Source organism: Leopardus geoffroyi, chromosome A2 (assembly GCF_018350155.1).
Source record: "Leopardus geoffroyi isolate Oge1 chromosome A2, O.geoffroyi_Oge1_pat1.0, whole genome shotgun sequence".
Lineage (NCBI taxonomy): Eukaryota > Metazoa > Chordata > Mammalia > Carnivora > Felidae > Leopardus > Leopardus geoffroyi.
The window spans coordinates 105,970,824-105,989,098 of NC_059331.1; the positions used below are offsets into that span (position 1 = coordinate 105,970,824).

The 18,275-nt window shown below is 37.0% G+C and overlaps 1 protein-coding gene across 1 annotated transcript in view; it reads left to right on the forward strand.

Annotated features, from left to right (window-relative positions):
* Nucleotides 1–18,275, forward strand: part of SCIN (scinderin) — an 81,880-nt gene that overhangs the window by 12,918 nt on the left and 50,687 nt on the right. Inside the window, exon 4 of the mRNA XM_045494945.1 lies at nt 15,705–15,854. Within this exon, the coding sequence (XP_045350901.1) occupies nt 15,705–15,854 (150 nt within the window). The remainder of the gene's footprint in view (nt 1–15,704; nt 15,855–18,275) is intronic.

An 18,275-nucleotide genomic window follows, 5' to 3' on the forward strand; every position in this document is an offset into this window, starting at 1 on the left:
ATTTATGATGCCCTTCGCGTCCTCCTCATGATCGTAATTCTCACACCATGGACATCAGCATCCTACTCACTGTTCCTAACATTTCTGGGCCGAGCATTGTACAGAGACTGGCTCTGACCTGTACTGCTTCGGTTAGCCTGAGGCTTGCACTGGCTGTGGAATTTGCTCAAGATTGTACAGCCAGGGAATGGTGAAGCCAAGATTGGACCCTCAGGATGTCAGATTCCCACCTGCATGTTTTACTTTACTACCTCTCCTTGGGCAGTATTTTGGGGAGGGGGGTGTTGAAAGCATCAGACAAAAGCCCAAAGTGTTTATTCCACATGCACAGAGAAGGGACACTGAGGATTTTGAAAATAGAGCTACAAAGTCAAGGTTCTGTTTAAGCAGTATTAATTTGGTGACAGCACAGAGATTAAGTGTGCTAAGGTTATAAATTGTTTGGAAAATGGCCCCAAGCTATAAACTTCATGGGTTTCTCTAAGTTAGGAGACATCTATAGTTGTTTTTTTGTTTTGTTTTACTGCTAGTGTGTAATTCAACTGCCTTCGATCACACCAGCTTGTGTACACAGTTGAGATCATAATATTAATGCCCAAGGTACAATTCTCAGTGTCACACTTAGACATATGCACCCAAAATGGCAGTACTGCTTCCCTGAATCGCACCATGAATTTCTTGGAAAAGCCCTTTTCAACTTTAAATGCTAACCCATTCTAACCACCTCAAGTCCTGACCCTTGGGTCGAGGCAGAAAACAGACACTGTTGCATCCCTCTGTTTCTCTGAGGACAACACCATAACTTACACAAATGTATGCCCACATGTATCATCAAGCCACACAGTTCCAAAGCCAGTTAAAACATTCAGAGTCTCTCAAGCCTATACATAATAAATTGTCTACCTCAACATTCATCTCACCGCTTACATTTTCTAGCCCTTTATCTTCTGATAATTCATGAAATGTTTTAACATATAAGATAGTATTTTTCGGGGCATCTGGGTAATTCAGTCAGTTAAGCGTCCGACTCTTGATTTCGGCTCATGTCATGATTTCACCGTTCATTGGATCGAGCCCCGCATCGGACTCCACAGTGACAGCAAGGAGCCTGCATGGTATTCGCGCTCTCCCTTTCTCTCTGCCCCTCCCCTGCTTGCGTGTGTTCTCTCTTTCTCAAAATAAATAAATGTTTAAAAAAAAGATACTATTTTTCATAGAAAAAAAAGACTTCAGTCTTCGTCCAAATTGACTTTAACCTCAGATTCATCGATAAAAGCTGGGTATTTGATTAGATAATCTTTGGGGCCCCTAAACGGAAGAGCATTTCCCATTGATAATGTAATTCATTACTGCCATTACTTGAAAATATTTTTCTTAAAATAACTTTGTGTGTGTAATGTAATTGCTCCATACATGCAGTAATCTGTTTAATTACCATGAATGGCTTCCAGTTTAGCTTTCCAACTACCTACTCTTTCATCTAGAGCAAGTCGTTAACCTCTTCAAGCCCTAACTTCTTCATTTACTGTTTCCGTCTCGACTCTGGTTTCTGATGGTACGTCTAACCTTTGCTGACTATGATGCAGTCTCCTCTGACACAGAGTCCCATCTGGAAATGACAGTTGTCCTTGTGGTTTCACTAGAGAAAAAAAGTCATACAGGGTGTGAGCAAGTCACTTGTATTGATACAGGTTCAGTGGTGACCTGGGTGTGACCTGGGGTTTTCTAGTCTTAATTTATATTCTTTTCACTATACTAAGCTAACTTGGTAGGATATAAGATGGTGTGGCTCTATAACAGAATCTGCTGAATTCAGAATTATGTCTAATCTACCTTAAAATCTACTGAAAGTAGTGTTGTTAATGAAATCATCTATTATTTTCTTGAGCAAGTATTGAGCTTCCGTAGTGGGTAGATAGGTGGGTGCTGTGGTAGGAAGATTGTAGTTCCAATGACATATTTTCTCTTCCCATATCTGCCATGGAATAGTATGACCCATAAATATAGGCTCAAAATAGGGGCAGAGCCTGTATTATCAGATTCAAGGACATTTGTGTTATTCGTTTATTAGTAAATTATATTTCATTTATATAGTTAATTACCGGTAATGACTTCCAAGTTGTCTCCTGCTTTCATGCCTGGTTAGAGACGTTTGGAGTAATTTTGTTGTGGAGGTCATTGGGTTGGATTATCTCTTATTTGTAGAAATATTCTACATCCCAAAGGGATACTATCCCTTGTAAGAATCAAGCATTGGAGTACTACATACTTTCTCTTTTACTCACATGATCTCTTTTTATGTTACTAACCTTTAACCAGTTGGTATGTTGCCAATAATTTCTAAACGGTGATAAGATCTTGCAATTACCTTGGGGACTTTAGTTTTGAGGTGTGTCACAGTCAACAAAGAAGGACATCAGAACAAAATTTTCTCTATTATAATATTTTAATAGGAGTAACTGAGTTCACAATTTCATAGCCACTTTCTGCATTAGAGAGTACAAAAAGAAGCCAGTGCAATTTCTTCAAGTTTGTTTTATTATACAGGTATGAAAAAAGTAGGTTAGACATCTAAAGCTCTCATCTAACTAGAGCCAGCTGGCCAAGACTAAGGTTATGGATATTATCTAAATCCTATATTTTGATTGTGTTTGAGGGAAACCAACCTTTTTGATAAACAATCACTATCATTAATATGATATGTCATATATTTGCTGTTATAGGATATGAGACTACAGTAAATATTTCCTAGATATGACAGTGTAACCACCTCAATCAATTTAATCACTTTGAAAGTTAAGAAAATCATCAGCATTTTAGAAGATGATTTAGAATAGCTATCTTATATTTAATGTATTTTCAGAAAATAATATGGAACATGGCTAGATCTTAGGAACCTGGAATGTACTGAATCTTTGGAGAAGGGCTTTTGAACTGTATTTTAATGTTGGTGAATTTATTAATCATCATTTCCCCACTGTTTTTAAAGCTATGAGGTAGTTGAGGTACTTGTAGATGACTAACAAAATCACACCGAAATATATTGCAACAAAGCCATCAGCAACTACAGAAGGTGAGTGATAATGAAAAAAGTCCATATAACCAAAGTTTGGGATCTGGATCTAATTCTTTCAGAAATATGTGTCAGCATCAGCCACTAGGGGAGAGTTGGATTTCATAGGAGGAGGAATTTCTGTGGTGAGTTACTAATTGTGCTGTTGGGCATGTTCTGTTTCCTTGTTAACTTGTTTGGTCAGTTTTGTCCCACTCGCCTTGCTATTTATAACCTATCACCCCCTCTCTCATTGTTCCCTCCTGCTACTTTGAAACGTCAGTCTTCACTTCCTCATTTACCAGTCAGTCTGCAACCCACACTTCCTGACTTTCACTCCCACCATTTCTTTGAATCTGTTCATCTTATGATCAGCAATGCCTTCTGCTAAATCCAGTGGACATTTTGCACAGTACCCACTCCGTTCCTGGGCAGCAGTTGACACTGTTGATCACCTCCTTTTCTTCAGCGTCACCCCTCCCCTGGCTCCCTGCTGCTCTTCTCATTCTTCTTTGCCTGGTCTGCCCACCCCCACGAGTCTTTGTTTTTTTTTTAATTTAATTTTTAATTTTTTTAAATTTATATCCAAATTAGCATATAGTGAAATAATGATTTCAGGAGTAGATTCCTTAATTCCCCTTACCCATTTAGCCCATCCCCCCCCTCCCGCAATCGCTCCAGCAACCCTCAGTTTGTTCTCCATATTTATGAGTCTCTTCTGTTTTGTCCCCACCCTGTTTTTATATTATTTTTGTTTATCTTCCCTTATGTTCATCTGTTTTGTCTCTTAAAGTCCTCATATGAGTGAAGTCATATGATTTTTGTCTTTCTCTGAGTAATTGCACTTAGCATAATACCTTCCAGTTCCATCCACGTAGTTGCAAATGGCAAGATTTCATTCTTTTTGATTGCCGAGTAATACTCCATTATATATATATATATGTGTGTGTATATATATATATATATATATATATATATACACACCACATCTTCTTTATCCATTCATCCCTCCATGGACATTTGGGCTCTTTCCATACTTTGGCTATTGTTGATAGTGCTGCTATAAACATGGCGGTGCATGTATCCCTTTGAAACAGCACACCTGTATCCCGTGGATAAATGCCTAGTCGTGCAATTGCTGGGTCGTTGGGTAATTCTATTTTTAGTTTTTTGAGGAACCTCCATACTGTTTTCCAGAGTGGCTGCACCAGCTTGCATTGCCACCAACAATGCAAAAGAGATCCTCTCTCTCCTCATGCTCGCCAACATCTGTTGTTGCCTGAGTTGTTCATGTTAGCCATTCTGACAGGTGTAAGGTGGTATTGTGGTTTGATTTGTATTTCCCTGATGATGAGTGATGTGGAGCATTTTTTCATGTGTCAGTTGGCCATCTGGATGTCTTCCTTGGAGAAGTATCTATTCATGTCTTTTGCCCATTTCTTCACTGGATTATTTGTTTTTTGGATGTGGAGTTTGATAAGTTCTGTATAGATTTTGGATACTAACCCTTTATCTGATACATCGTTTGCAAATATCTTCTCCCATTCTTTCAGTTGCCTTTTAGTTTTGCTGATTGTTTCCTTCACTGTGCTGAAGCTTTTTGTTTTGATGAGGTCCCAGTAGTTCATTTTTGCTTTTGTTTCCCTTGCCTCCAGAGATGTGTTGAGTAAGAAGTTGCTGCAGGCAAGATCAAAGAGGTTTTTGCCTGCTTTCTCTTCGAGGATTTTGATGGCTTCCTGTCTTACATTGAGGTCTTTCATCCATTTTGAGCTTATTTTTGGGTATGGTGTAAGAAAGTGGTCCAGGTTCATTCTTCTGCATGTCGCTGTCCAGTTTTCCCAGCACCACTTCTGAAGAGACTGTCTTTATTCCACTGGATATTCTTTCCTGCTTTGTCAAAGATTAGTTGGCCATACATTTGTGGGTCCATTTCTGGGTTCTCTATTCAGTTCCATTGATCTGAGTGTCTGTTCTTGTGCCAGTACCATACTGTCTTGATGATTACAGCTTTGTAGTATAGCTTAAAGTCTGGGATTGTGATGCCTCCTGCTTTGGATTTCTTTTTCAAGCTTGCTTTGGCTATTCGGGGTCTTTTCTGGTTCCATACAAATTTTGGGATTCTTTGTTCTAGCTCTGTGAAGAATGCTGGTGTTACTTTGATGGGGATTGCATTGAATATGTAGATTGCTTTGGGTAGTATTGGCATTTTAACAATATTTGTTCTTCCTATCCAGGAGCATGGAATCTTTTTCTATTTTTTTTTTTTTTTTTTTGTGTGTGTGTCTTCTTCAATTTCTTTCATAAGCTTTCTATAATTTTCAGTGTATAGATTTTTCACCTCTTTGGTTAGATTTATTCCTAGGTATTTTATGGTTTTTTGTGCAACTGTATATGGGATCAATTCCTTGATTTCTCTGTCACTTCATTGTTGGTGTATAGGAATGTAACCAATTTCTGTGCGTTGATTTTATATCCTGCAACTTTACTGAATTCATGAATCAATTCTAGCAGTTTTTTGGTGGAATCTTTTGGGTTTTCCATATAGAGTATCATGTCATCTGCGAAGAGTGAAACTTTGACCTCCTCCTGGCCGATTTGGATGCCTTTTATTTCTTTGTGTTGTCTGATTGCAGAGGCTAAGACTTCCAATACTATGTTGAATAACAGTGGCGTGAGCGGACATCTCTGTCTTGTTCCTGACCTTAAAGGATTCCACTTTTATCATTGTCTCTTTACTCATTCTTACTGAGCAAACATATCCTCACCCAAAGCTTCAACTACTCACCCACTGGTAAATCTGCCTGAGCTCTGTGTCAGTATTTCACACTACCTCCCAGATATTTCTTGTGTATATCACAAGAACCTCACTGGACAAGTCTAAAAATGGAACCTACAACCTCACCCTCTGATTCCAAAATGATTTCGTATCTTCTTGTTCTTATGAGTTGAATGAAGCTACCAGTCATTTAGAACTCCAACCCCAAATCCAGAAGTCATCCAGATGACTTCTCCCAGGGGCTGCACATTCAATCAGTCACTAGGTCTACTCTCTTCTACTTCCTGAGTGTCTCCTGAATCCTTCCCGTGTTCTTCATCACCATGGTACTATCTCGTTGTGCTGGGCATGAGACTTCCCCTCAAGTCACCATGTTTTTGCTTTTACATACATTATTTCCTTTGCCTAGAATCCACTTTTCCTCTGCAACACTTTTCTTTGGTAAGCATCCCATTATCATCTCATCCTTAATATTCAACTGTGATATTGCTTCTTTATAATGTACTCCTTGACCTCTTCCTCCCTTCTTCCCCTGTCCCACATCACGCTTCTGTAAAATTAGGCAATCCTTTATCTCATATTTCCTGTTACCATGCACACTTACTTTGAGCGTTTTCCATATTGCCTCTCCACTCACTTATTAGCCTCACTCACTCACTTTGTCTATGATATAAGGCCCAGAAAGTACAGTCACTCAAGAAATGTTTCAACAAATGTACATCTGTCCAACATAAAGCGTATAGTCTCATACAGTCATGTATATAGAGATGTAATTCTCTTTTTTCATCAATAGTTCAGCTTGACTTTATAGTTAAGCTTCTATTGCTACAGAAGGGTTAAAAATAAAATAATCTTGCCCTATTAAGGTGAGCTTTGTTTATCATTAAAGCAAATCATACTTATCTCACCAATTCTCTTTTCCACCCATCAGGTACAGGGGATGTTTGTGTAATATTATGGACTAGGGATGGGGGACGAGATTGACATCGGAAGTGAATCTGGTTTGCAGGCTTTAGCCCTCACTCCTCTCTATCATTCATTGACTCTTGGCCCCTTTCTTTCATTCTTGAGCTTTGGGTTTTAAGCTTTGGGCTTTGGTCTCTGTCCCAAGATTTTTGCTGGAAAAATATCTATGGTCTTATTTGATCTGATATGTCCACATATCCACTGCAAGACCCTTTCTGGTTTTGTCAGTCATTCCAGTAGCCCCTCAGGAATTCTGCCTTATTTTTCCCATACATATTTTTCCCTTATTTTTGCCACATGCAGTTGTGGGGACACTGTACCCACATTGTACCAGTAGACATTGGTCTGATTGCCTGGACACTGCCCACAGGTGTTTCTACTCTAATGCTCAGGGTCATGGATGAATATATGACAAATATGTTGGAGGGGAATGTACTGAGCTCTTCTCAAAGATTCATTGCATCTGATTCTAGTTCTCCTGTAATCTACTTTTCTCTCCCTGGACCTGACAAGTCAGCCTTACACCATTTCACAGCGCTGCCTGCTCCCTGGTTCCTGCAGTACACTCTAGCCCTTAAGGCCAAGACTCTGGTTCTTGCTGTGCAAAACCAAATTTCTTTTTTTTTTTTTTTAATTTTTTTTTTCAACGTTTATTTATTTTTGGGACAGAGAGAGACAGAGCATGAATGGGGGAGGGGCAGAGAGAGAGGGAGACACAGAATCGGAAACAGGCTCCAGGCTCTGAGCCATCAGCCCAGAGCCCGACGCGGGGCTCGAACTCACGGACCGCGAGATCGTGACCTGGCTGAAGTCGGACGCTTAACCGACTGCGCCACCCAGGCGCCCCCAAAACCAAATTTCTATTGGTTGCTTCCTCACTCCTTCCCTCAGAGAACTTTAACAAAATCAAAGCTCTTTTAAATGAAACCTATGTTGGCTTTCAGACTTTGTATCTGCTATCACTTAAAAATGTTTACCTTGGAACAGAAAAATGGACAAAATCTTTGTTCTGAATAAATTTGTCATTACCCAAAAATAATGCATTCCATTAGACTGATAAGGGGAAAGCCTTGAGGCAGCAAGAGAAGATAATGGGAAAGATAAACCTATTGTTAAATTTCTAAAATTTACCCTGCAACAAAAGTAGGGATGAACGATAGTTATTGTGCACTTAGTGTGCACTGGGTACCCGAGTATAATGATGGAAACCAGCTAACCTTTGGCCTCCAGGTGCTCGCAAATGGTGAGAGGCACAGACACATACAAGGCTTGGGGTATGACAAGGTGGAAGGTGAGAAGTGCTAGAATGCAGACACAGACACATTACAAGGGCCCTAGGAAAGACAACTCCCAAGGTAATATGATTTATGTTTTAATTCTCAGTTTCACATTAGAATCACTAGGAAGAGATTTGAATAATTTTTTTTAATGTTTATTTATTTTTGAACGAGAGAGAGACTGTGAGCAGGTGAGGGGCAGAGAGAGGGGGGAGACACAGAATCCTTAGCAGGCTCCAGGCTCTGAGCTCTGAGCACAGAGCCGGATGGCCAGACTTGAACTCACTAGCCATGACGTCATGACCTGAGCCAAAGTCGGACCCTTAACTGACTGAGCCACCCAGTTGCCCCATCACTAGGAAAAGTTTTTTAAAATACTCATGCCTATATGATTTAACCCCTAAAGATTCTGATTTTAATGGTTTGGGATGGGACTTCGGTGTAAGTAGTTTTTGGGCCTCAACCTGGGTCATTTTATTGTACAGTTAACATTGAAAACCATTTCAATATGGCAAATATCTAAAGGTGCTGGAAAATTCAGGGTTATGTGTCTGAAAAACCAGTAAACAGAATTAAAAATAGTTAAGTCACCAACTTACATGGCTGGCAGAAATTATTTTGATGAAAAGTGACGATAAAACTTGTTTGATTTTCCAAGTAGTCTGAAGAGTATAAAGAACATAATTTCACCACCTCCCACTATTGTTGTGAAAGGAATGATCCCAAAGCTGTCACCTCGTGACATCACTACCAGCAGCCAGTCTAGAAGGGCGCAAGTCATGTCCCCGTCTCCCGGTCTTACAGGATACATCCAAAGGGCATTGTAGACCAATCCTGTAGGCTTTAACCTTTTAGCTATTGCTCGATTCTTTTCTTCTCCATCACCATTGCTGTGCCCTAGTTCATATTGCAATCCCTTCCTTTCTTGTCACCAAGCCTTTAGTGGCCATACACACACACAATCCATTCATCTTCCATTCTTCAATCAGAGGTGTTTTTAAAAATACACATATGGGTCAGTGAATGATACTGGCCTTGTTTGGGTTTGAACAACAAAATAGGATGTAAATAAATACATGTTCATCTAAAAGCTGAAAAAAAAATTAAGTCATGGTTTAAAGTTTTGAAATAGAAACAGGAGGTATCTCACAAGTCATTACCATGTTTAAGTTATGCTTAGAGAGCCTCCAGCAGAAAGGCATATCTGAATAAACTTTTATATTTAGTTAACTAGATCTAAGGGAAAACTACACACAGTAAAAATAAAGCCAGTAGAGGCAAGGGAAAGGAAGAGGTCTGGCCCCTCTTTTCCTTTTAGAAAATTATAGATGTATTTAGAATAAAAAACTTAGTAAAAGACAAAAGAATAATGAGTCTGATGAAATCCTTGCATGTTATGAGTCAACATCACATGGGCAGTTATGGGTGCTCCTTAAACTCAGCTTCTGAAATCTTGTTTCCCTTCAAGGACATCACTGAGCATTGTTTTATTTCTGCTCTTATTTCCTGTCCTCAAATGAGGTTTGACTGCACTTTTATGTTTTGTTAACTCTGACCACGTAGTTTAAAGGAAATTTTGGAAACGTCTACTTTGTCTTTGGTGTGGTTGTTTCCATAAATTTCACTCAGTTCCTTTTATTTCTTATTATTGGTGGTCCAAATGAATTGCCTGTAACAGATTTATATTTACTGTCTTATGTACTTTTCCAGTTATCCAGAGTAATTTTGTTTTCCTTTAATAGTTTGTATATTAAGAGTTAATTGTAATTTCACAAACTTCAACTGTTGGGTGTCCAGAAGCAATATGTACATCAGCAAATATTGCCAGAATTTAAGCGCATTTCATTCTGAAGCAAATGGATGCTTCCATATTGACAAAGGGTTTTATGTCCCTTCCCCCCAAAGAAGTATAACATTTAGTGTTGAGTTGTCAAATTCCTTAGGATCCTAGAGGATAAATAGTTACCCCTGAAACCATGTTTGCTTTGTAATTTTCAATGTTGAGTCTACTTAAATCAGATTTACAACAGGCTTTTTAAATAAATCCCATTAAAGTATTATAAGTAAAACAATTTAAATTACAATGAAAACTTTTTGTTGTAGTAATACATATCAACCTATTACATCAGTTCAGGGATTTTTTAGCTCTGTGTAGCATTTTTGGGTTTTGTTTTTTTTTTTAGCTCACTCTTTCCAAAAAATAGGGTGAGTTAAATTACAAGCACAAGGCCAGTTGAGTACAGAGTTTCCTTGTGCACAGAGTGGTGAAGTGGTCTTAACCAGCTACCTCTGAATAAAGTAAGTGTTGTCAGTACAACTTATTAATAGTACTGCACACATTTATTTCAGTACAGTAGAGCTTTGTTAAAATGTGATATCTTAAACACATCATCCACCCGTGATAGAATTTAAATTGCTCAAATTTAATGGATTGCTAAGATTCCATTTAAAATTTAAATAGATTTTTCTGTTTAAAATGTAAAGCGTGTTTTAATGCATTGCTGCCATGATCAAATGAAATATATTTTGCAGAAAAACTTAAGCAACTTTGAAAGAAAAGGGTTTTTTAATTAATATAACTCTTTAAACAATTCTGGCTTTTGGCAGTTTATAAGTGCAGTGCATATTTCATTGTATTTCATGTCTGAATTAACCATGGAAAATTAAGTCTAGTAAATAAGATAATCTGTTGCTTTTATAGAAATAGCAGCACAAAATAAATGACAAAAGAGTAAGCATAACACAAAGCATTCATTTTCATGTCCAGTTAGAAATTTTGTAACGCTTTCTTTAGTGATTTGGTCATCTTGAGTTAAAAGGAAAATTCTACTTTTAAAAGTTTTGTTATTTTTATGAGCATTTCCTACGTAAGATTTCACTATTTAAAAATTTTTTTATTGAAGTGTAGTTGCCATACAATGTCGTATTAGTTTCAGGTGTACAACATAGGGATTTGACAGTTCCATACCTTACACAGCATTCACCACGATAAGTGTGGTCACCATCTGTCACCATATAATGTTATTACAATGTTGTTGATTATATTTCTTATGCTGTACTTTTCATCCCTGTGACTCATTTATCTTATAACTAGAAGTTTGTATCTCTTAATCCCAGTAACCTATTTCATCCACCCTTCTCCTTTCTGGCAACCACTAGTTTGTTCTCTGTATTTATGATTCTGTTTCTGGTTTTTGTCTGTTTTATTTTTTAGATTCCACATTTAAGTGAAATCTTGATATTTGTCTTTCTCTGTATGACTTATTTTACTTACCATATTACCCTTTAGGCCTATCCATGTTGTCACAAATGATATAATCCTGTTCTTTCTTATGCCTGGGTAATATCAGGTGTGTGTATGTGTGTGTCTTCTTTATCCATTCATTTATCAGGTGGATGTATAGGTTGCTTACACAGCTTGGCTATTATAAATAATGCTGCAGTGAACATGGAGTGCGTATACTTTTTCAAGTTAGTGTTTTCATTTTCTTTATTCCAAGAGCGGAATTAGTGGATCATAGGGTAGTTCTATTTTTTATTTTTGAGAACATCCATACTGTTTTCCACGGTGGTTGCACCAATTTACGTCCCCATCCACAGTGCATAAGGGTTCCCTTTTTGCCACATCCTCACCAACACTTGTGATCTCTTGTCTTTTTGATTCTAGCCATTCTGACAGGGGTAAGATGATATCTCATTGTGGTTTTGGTCTGGCCTTCTCTGATGATGAGTGATGTTGAGCATGTTTTCCTGTGTCTGTTGGCCATCTGTCTGTATGTCTTCTTTGAAAACATGTCTATTCGGGTGCTCTGCCCATTTTTTTTAAATCAGATTTTTTTTTTTTTGGTGTTGAGTTGTATGAGTTCTTTATATATTTTGGATATTAACTCCTTATTGGATATATCATTTGCAAATATTTTCTCCTATTCAGTAGTTTGCCTTTTCATTATGTTGATAGTTTCCTTCACTGCACAGAAGCTTTTTACTTTGACGTAGTCTCAATTGTTCATTTTCATTTTTATTTCTCTTGCCTGAGGAGACACATCCAGAAAAATGTTGCTAGGGCTAATGTCCAGGAGATTACTGCCTATAATTTCCTTTAGGAATTTATGGTTTCATGTCTTACATTTAGGTATTTAATCTATTTTGGGTTTATTTTTGTGTGTGGTGAAAGAAAGTGTTCTAGTGTCACTCATTTTCATGTAGCTGTCCAGTTTTCCCAACACCATATATTGAAAAGACTGTTTTTTCCTCATTACAAATGCTTGCATCCTTTGTCATAGATTGAGTGATTATATAGGAATGGGTGTATTTCTGGGTTCTCTATTCTAAGTGTCTGCTTTTGCACTTGTACCATATTGTTTTGATCACTGTAGCTTTGTAGTATATCTTGAAATCATGGATTGTGATATCTCCAGCTTTTTTCTTTTTGCTATTTTCAAAGTGGAAACTGAGGCCTATCAGTAATGGTGAGGAATATTTTCTATAACTAAATTTATCTGTGAACTGATACTACACATAGAAACTCCCAGCCCAAGGTAATATCATAGAAAATATATTGGGTTTCATGGAACGTGGTAAAATTCTACATTAAATAATAATTATATTAAATTATTACCTACAATTCTTTTCGAAACACATTTTGCCAAGCTTCCATAATGCTTTACAGAAGCTAATGAATTTAGCATGATTTATATCATCTCTTTGAAGTAAGGTAGGGAGAAAATAAACACCTGTTGGACAATTATATAAATACAAGTCAGTAGTGAAAGTTGCTAATAAGTCTGATAAATCTAGAGATCTGATCTTCTGATCTATGCCCTATATTTCCCCGTAATGTAAATATTAGAAGTTTGTTTTCTCAAACATACTGAGAAAAGAATCATTTACAAAGTCTCATGGAATAGCATAGGAAAGAAATCTGAGCCAAGAGGCTAGATGTACTTCGCAGAGAAGCCTGCTTGGCTGCATTGAGTAATTAGATGTTACAGATTCTTTGTAAAAGCCTGCCAGGTGCAATGTGCTAGGGCACCAGCAGGGCTGAGGGGTTCTCAGCACTTGTTGAATGCTAGAACCATCTAAGGTGTGTTCAAAAAACAGGGCTGCCCAGAACACACCTGAGAGTCCCTAAGGTATCGCTCAAGTATCTGTATTTTTCAAAATCACCTTTCCTACCTCATCACCTGATTTTAATGCTCAGTGATAGGCACTGACTAATTGTTGGTGACCATTTGTTTATACTCTGTTAACTGCTGACCTGGGCATAGTATTCAAATTGACTCCAAATGTGATTCTCTATATTCAGATGCCTAGATGTAGAAAAGAAAATAGGAAACAATAGCAGTGTACCATTCTTTTAAAAACAGAAAAGAAATGCCCCTTGACCACGTAGACTAGTTCAGATTCTAGAGTGAAAGGAGTTGCAAGACATATTCTTTTTTATTTTACTTCTTATAAAGGCTTGAATTCCTAAAACGTGTATTTTATTCTTGAAGAGGAATATGGAATAGGTGCATCAGGAACATGGTTGGGTGAGGGATCAGAGGGACTGTCCCAGGCCTTTGCGATTCAGAGTTGGGCCCCTAGGGCCCAGAAGACAGCTTGCCTATTTTAGCCAATCAGTAAACTAATTTTAAATAAAGAAAAGACTCTGAGCTGGAAATGTCTTATCATCAGAGAAAAGAGCCAATCTCTCTGAATGCTTGGGCGCTCTTTGATATTGTTGTTAATTGATGTGCTCTTTTGAAAATTGTAAACCCAAGGTCATATAGATGGTAAGTTGCCACCGGGATCTGTCTCCTTCACACTAACCACTGTGGTAACCAGCTCTCTAAGACTAACTAGAAGAACCCTGTGTGGAACCCTTTTGAAAACCCAGTGTAGTGCAAATATATTAGCATTCGTTGTTTACATATCAATCCCTCCTTGCTAGCTTTCTCATTCTTCTCTCTATCCCCAGCCTCTAGCTCATAATAGGCACCTAATAAATGTGAGTGACTTTAAAAAAGAAAACAAAACAAAACAAAAACCTTTTAACTTAGATACAGTGAAAGTTGAAGGCTTTCTTTCTGTGTATACATGCCTCTATCCATCTGGTAAAACTGTGTATCTTTAAAAGTATTTTTCTGGGGCGCCTGGGTGGCTCAGTCGGTTGGGTGTCCTACTTCGGCTCAGGTCATGATCTCGCGGTTCATGAGTTTGAGCCCCGGGTCAGGCTCTGTGCTGACAGCTCAGATCCTGGAGCCTGCTTCCGATTCTGTGTCCCCCTCTCTCTCTGCCCCTTCCCTACTCGCACCCTGTCTCTCTCTGTCTCAAAAATAAATAAACATTAAAAAATTTAAAAAAAAAATAAAAATAATTAGAAGTATTTTTCTGCAAACCCAGAAACAGAGCTTATGATTTTGTTTCCACTTAAATATAACTATATTATTCTGTGTCTTTATTTTATTTTGGATGGTATAACTTGAATAATTGTCTATGTCAGTATTTAAACATTTTCCTCAGTTTTAAGCCATTGAGGAATAGTCTGCAATATCCATAGAACAACATTTATACAGCCATCTCCCTATTGATGGGCATTTGTGGCTTTTTTGTTTTGTTTTGCTGTAAACCATGTCCGAATATTTCTGTAATATAACTAGAAATGGAATTTCCTGATTCTAAAAACACGTATAATTTTTTGATACAATGTCAAACTTTCCTCATAAAATGATTGTGTCAGTTTATACAACCCAAATAGAGAGTGATAATGCCCATTCCCACACCCCCACCAAACCTAGGTACCATTATATTTTTCTTTCTTTCATTAAACCACATTTAATGGAGAACATTTTATTTGGCTATTTTACATTTGTATCTATACCTTCTAGACACTGTACCTGAGTCAAAATCATACAATGTTTTAATCTAAATGGCAGCTAATATAATCTACTTACTGTATAATACATCAAAACTATCATTCTATTTTTATTTTTATAAATTTCTGTGTTAAAATATAACTTTGATATTAAGTATCTGTTTTTTCTATGGATCATAATTATATATAACTGTTATCTTATTACTGAGCATTTAATGTCTTCCCAATGCCTTACTAGTTATATGGCAATGAAAACCCTTGTACACATGGTTTTTCCTAATCTTTATGAATAATATATTAAAATGAATTCCAGGTAGTGTTATGACTGGGTCAAAGGTTTTAATTATTTTTATGGCTCTTGGTAAAATTCATTAGGTTGCTTTAGAAAAGTGTTAGATCAATTTTTATAAATCAAGAACACATTACTACAACAGACTCTCGACTACCTTTCTGAAATATGGTAAATTTTTATTTTAAATTTGAGTAGTATATACAACTCTTCTTTCATAAATTGTAATTAGTGGATATATAAAAAGAATGGTGAGTAAATATTTATGTTTCCCATGTTTAAAAAGTGGTTATGTTATGATGCTAACTCAAAGCAACAGGATACAGAATGAAGTATAAAATCATGTATATACCTCAACAGTAGATAACTTTAATTTCATTTTTTATATCTTTTTATTTTTTTTCCTAATTAATCACAGTGAGTATTACAACAGGGCTGAATGTCCTCCACGTATTTCTGTGGTCAAAGGATCTGTCTCTTTCTTTTAGGAAATTTACCAGTGGTGTGGTTCCTCATGTAACAAATACGAGCGTCTGAAGGCAAGCCAAGTTGCCATTGGCATTCGGGACAATGAAAGGAAAGGAAGATCACAACTAATTGTGGTGGAAGACGGAAGTGAACCATCAGTACTCACAAAGGTGTTGTGACTTGTTTTTTAAAGGTTTACCACTCTAAGTTGTGTGTGTGTGTGTGTGTGTGTGTGTGTGTGTGTGTGTGTGTGTTAATTTAAACTAATTCTCTAAAACTAAGTCTAGGCCAAGATTAGGTAAGAGGAAACATCAAGGTTTTCTAAGTGATGGTATAGAGAAAACAGAAAGTCATGAACTGTTTTCTTTCACCCTTGGTATGACCACCAGAGGAGGCTCTGACTTCATCGTCTGTCACACAGGACAAACAGGGAACAGTTCTGAGATTGGCTATAGTAATATATTTTGGAACTAAAATATATATATTTTTAATGCAGGGATATTTTTCAATTTTAAAGTTAATTATTATACTAAAAGAATGAAATAAAATCTTATTCCAAAAGATTAAATATACCAATATTTTAAATACTTCAATCATTTTATTTTATTTTATTTTTTTTTTAATTTTTTTAACGTTTATTTATTTTTGAGACAGAGAGACACAGAGCATGAACGGGGGAGGGTCAGAGAGAGAGGGAGACACAGAATCTGAAACAGGCTCCAGGCTCTGAGCGGTCAGCACAGAGCCCGACGTGGGGCTCGAACTCACAGACTGCGAGATCATGACCTGAGCTGAAGTCGGACGCTTAGCCGACTGAGCCACCCAGGCGCCCCAATACTTCAATCATTTTAAACCACGAATTATAGGCAAGACACTTATGATTATAGTATAGTGGTTAAATTAATTTGAAAATTATCTCCATGGCTCTTTATACCTACGTTATTTACTTAACGATTTTAGCAGTCTTAGACGTTTAGTTGTGAACAATGTTACTCCTTAAAGAAAACTGCAGTGAGTGCCAAAGTGTATATATTTTATATTTTCCCTTACAATTATGGGTCAAGGGTATAATCATATTCATGTTTCTTGATATATATTGCTACATTGATTCCCATTTGTTCAATAAACAATATTTATTGAACCCCTGTGGTATGTCAAGCACTAAAATGTTTGTACCAATGTTTGTTCCCTCTTGACTTTACAGAACCCCATCAAAATTTATTGATATAATAATATTGTCTTGAATCCTCCTGCATATAAAGGTGATATCTCTTTGAGTTCTCATTTTTCTCACTTCCTGGGATATTACACATTTTACTCAATGATTTTAGCTATTTGCACTTAAATTTTTCTAATGACTATCTTGTACACGTTTTTAACAATTTTGATTTACAGCGTTTTTATACATGAGAGTCACTTGATGTAGCAATAGCCTCCATAATCTGCTGATCAAAAATTAACTGTGAGATAATTTTATTATTGTAATGTCTTGTTTTTTTTAATGTTTATTTATCTTTGAGAGAGAGAGAGAGAGAGAGAGACAGACAGACAGACAGAATGTGAGCAGGGAAGGGGCAGAGAGAGAGGGAGTGAAAGAATCTGAAGCAGGCTCCAGGCTCCGAGCTGTCGGCACAAAGGCTGATGTGGGGTTCGAACTCACCAACCACTAGATTGTGACCTAAGCCGAAGTTGGATGCTCAACCGACTGAGCCACCCAAGCACCCCTTTTATTGTAATATCTTTAAGCTTTACTATTTTAATAACCACCAAACACAGATATTCATGTTAGTGATTTTTGAGAAGTGACTTTTATTCAGTGGGAAAATGTTCATGGATAAATGCTAAGAGAGGAGGCAGGATATAAAATTTTACATATAATAATAATATATAAGTTTATATGTAGGTATATAGCTATATATTCATATATACATATATATCTGGAAAGAAATATGCTGAAATATTGGCAATATTACTAATTTTGCCTTTGGCTCTTGGCTGCTTGTTATTTTTTTTCTGTTTTTGTCTTTGTATTTTCAAAGTTTATTGTAATAGTGTAATAGATGTGTGTTTTCATTTTATAATCAGGGAAAAAAGGATATCCAACAAAACAAAGTAAAATTAGAGGTTAACTGGCTTTTCAATAGTCATAATAACATGGCTAATAAATTAGACTTTGGAAGCTATTCAAAACAACTTCTTGAACTTTTAATATTCTTTAAAGGCCTCTGTTGTAAAATGTAATCACCACTTAAGGCTTCCAAGTTTCGTATTTGGAAGCAAAAATTTATAAGTAGGATGTAGTTCTACTTGATTGTAACCTCTTGTTTCAGTAACTATGCTTTGGTAGGTGGTCCAAGATTTGCCCTGGTGGAGTAGTGGAGGAGGGGCTGTGTTAACTATCTGATGAGCTTTTCTACTGTCATCTTGGGTCCCAAGCCAAGTCCCTTAGCTTCTGTTGTCTCTGGTTCCTCATTTGTGAAGTAAAGGGTTGGACAGGGTGGCTTCTGGTCCCTTTAGGGTCCAGTGTCTGTCATTCCACCTTCTCTCTTAGGCAGTTTCTGTGTTTAATTACCAAATCATTTCTACTCTCT